Source organism: Sinocyclocheilus anshuiensis, unplaced genomic scaffold (genome assembly GCF_001515605.1).
Source record: "Sinocyclocheilus anshuiensis isolate Anshui unplaced genomic scaffold, SAMN03320099.WGS_v1.1 scaffold188, whole genome shotgun sequence".
NCBI lineage: Eukaryota > Metazoa > Chordata > Actinopteri > Cypriniformes > Cyprinidae > Sinocyclocheilus > Sinocyclocheilus anshuiensis.
The window spans coordinates 2408389-2411178 of record NW_015555768.1 but is presented as its reverse complement, the minus strand read 5'-3'; the positions used below and the strand labels follow the sequence as shown (position 1 = coordinate 2411178).

At 33.5% G+C, this 2790-nt stretch overlaps 1 protein-coding gene across 1 annotated transcript in view; it reads left to right on the top strand.

Moving 5' to 3' along the window:
* The window catches only part of LOC107674291 (phosphatidylinositol 4-phosphate 5-kinase type-1 beta-like), a 36627-nt gene extending 35552 nt beyond the window's left edge, over nucleotides 1-1075 (top strand). Inside the window, exon 13 of the mRNA XM_016468231.1 lies at nucleotides 98-1075. Within this exon, the coding sequence (XP_016323717.1) occupies nucleotides 98-100 (3 nt within the window). The 3' untranslated portion in view covers nucleotides 101-1075. The remainder of the gene's footprint in view (nucleotides 1-97) is intronic.
* Nucleotides 1076-2790: the final 1715 nt, after the last annotated feature.

Genomic DNA, 2790 nt, shown 5'->3' with positions numbered 1-2790 from the left:
TAATTTATTACAAATGTATAAATACTAGGTTATTAAAATTATTTATATAATGACAGTTATACTGCCACTAATAACATGTTGTTGATCTCTTTTCCAGTAAGGAGCAAAACGAGATGATCTTTCATCTCTACCTTCTCCATCACCTGCCACACAGTAGTCCTCTGGATCCTCATGTGCCGAGAGCGCCACCTGCTGCCAAAAAATAAAACATCCGCCAATACAACATCTACAAACATACTGGAACTGTATCTGTACATTAGAATCACAGTGCTAAATATTTCCCTGGACTGGTCGGAGGGAATATGGCTACAAGATTTCAGATTCATGGACATCCATAACCAAATGCTGATGTAGCCCTTACATTACAGGCAGCTCTGGCATCAGACCGATGTCACGTCACGTCATTCATTGTTTTGGAAACATGCAATAATTACGCTCCTTTAATATGCAAAGATAGTTTCTAACAACTATCTTCTTTACCTCCTAATGGATCTAGTGTTTAGTGACCTAGAATGCAGTGCTTGGCGATTCAAACTCTAGGTAACAGAGCTGTTCAGATATTTGTAAATGTGCAATCTTCATACATTATACAAGTGTGTGTTATCGTAGTTCTCCTCACTGGAGTAATAATCCTGATGTTTTATTTCCAAACAAACACAGTTTCTAGGAAACAACAGATGTGTGACTTTAGTTCTCAGACATCTCTTATGATCACAAATGTGTCATGTACTGTAGATGTAGGAGTGTCTTTCACAGTGTAACTTCAGTCATGCTCAGATTTATGCTGGTACATCAGCTCCTGATAATCAAGAGTGGAATTCCCATCAGCAGTGTGCATTATTTACATATATACAGATGCCAGAATATTTTTATGTTCTAAAATGCAGATGAGAAGTCAGTCTTTCATGTGGGGATGGGTGAGTTTCATACACGTTTATACATTCTCTCAGGAGTTCCTTTTCCTAGAAGCGTCCAAATGATTGCTTTATGTTAGATGCTAGTGCGCTTCTGATTTTTAAATGCCATGTCAGAACTGTCTTTTGAATATTATTATTGCACCTTTGTTTGTGTTGAGGCCATAATTTATTAAATCATTATTATAAATTAACTTTGTGTTGGTGTGAATTTCATGTCAACCAGTATTTGGCCATTTTGAGATTATCGCGACATGCACTGTTTGTGAATAAATTTACATTTTATTTTGGCAAATTTGTATATATTTTGCTCCCATTAAATTGTGTTATGTACAGTTTGCACTAACATTCAAATGTTTGGGGTCAGTAAGATTTTAAATATTTTTGAAAGAAGTCTCTTGCACTCACAAAGGCAGAAATCATTTGATCAGTTATATACAGTTAAAACGGTAATATTGTAAAATATTACAATTTAAAATAACCGTTTTTTTATTTGAATATATTTTTTAATGTAATTAATTACGGTGATGGCAAAGCTGAATTTTCAGCATCATTACTCCAGTCTTCAGAGTCACATGATCATTCAGAAATCATTCTAATACGTTGACTTGGTACTCAAGAAACATTAGAAAAATATAAATCTTTTGTAAATATTATAAATGTCTTCAATGTCACTTTTGATCCATTCAATGAGTTTTTTCTAATGAAAAATATTATTATTTTTTTTTAAATAAATAAATGTATTTATTTATTTAATTACTGACCCCAAACAGTAGTGTATATACTGATGTTATATTGCCAACTTGCTTAAATATAAGTATTAATATTGCCAGTGAAAATATCTCATCATTTATTGCCTTTTTATGTGCAGTATACATCAAATTTAGTGGTGAAACTAAATTTCACTCAGAAATTGCTAGTAATTTTCACAAGTAATTACAAAGAAATGGCAAGTAACAGATTGAATATGAAGTAAACATTACATTTTTAAGTAGAAAGACTGAAATATTTATTTGTAAATTAATAATCTTCAATTATAACATGGAAAAAGATTTTTTACAATAACAGGGTGACAACAGCAGGGCATGTATAGTGATTTTATATCAATAACTGAATAGATTGGGCAAAAACTCTGTGGTGTTTGTGTTTTTACCTCATTTTTGTCAAAAAACAAACAAAACCAAAAACAGATTTTTATTTTAAAACCACAAAATATTTCATATGATATTAATACTAACATTTTCATATGATTTCATATGATATTAATACTAACATTTTTGTGCATAATATACTGAACAAAATTATAAACGCAACACTTTTGTTTTTGCCCCCATTTTTCATGAGCTGAACTCAAAGATCTAAGACTTTTTCTATGTACACAAAAGGCCTATTTCTCTCAAATATTGTTCACAAATCTGTCTAAATCTGTGTTAGTGAGCACTTCTCCTTTGCCGAGATAATCCAGCCACCTCACAGGTGTGGCATATCAAGATGCTGATTAGACAGCATGGTTATTGCACAGGTGTGCCTTAGGCTGGCCACAATAAAAGGCCACTCTAAAATGTGCAGTTTTACTGTATTGGGGGGTCCGGGGGGTCCGAAAACCAGTCAGTATCTGGTGTGACCACCATTTGCCTCACGCAGTGCAACACATCTCCTTCGCATAGAGTTGAATTCAGCTCATGAAAAATGGGGGCAAAAACAAAAGTGTTGCGTTTATAATTTTGTTCAGTGTATATAATGTAGTAATAATAAGTAGTAGTAGTAGTGTTGTCCGCACAGTAGTGTCACTCACCAGCACCTCCCGGAAGTTTGCAGGATGTTTTGTTACATTGTAACACCTTCCCCCAGTTCTTTATTACTATCTTCGAGAGTT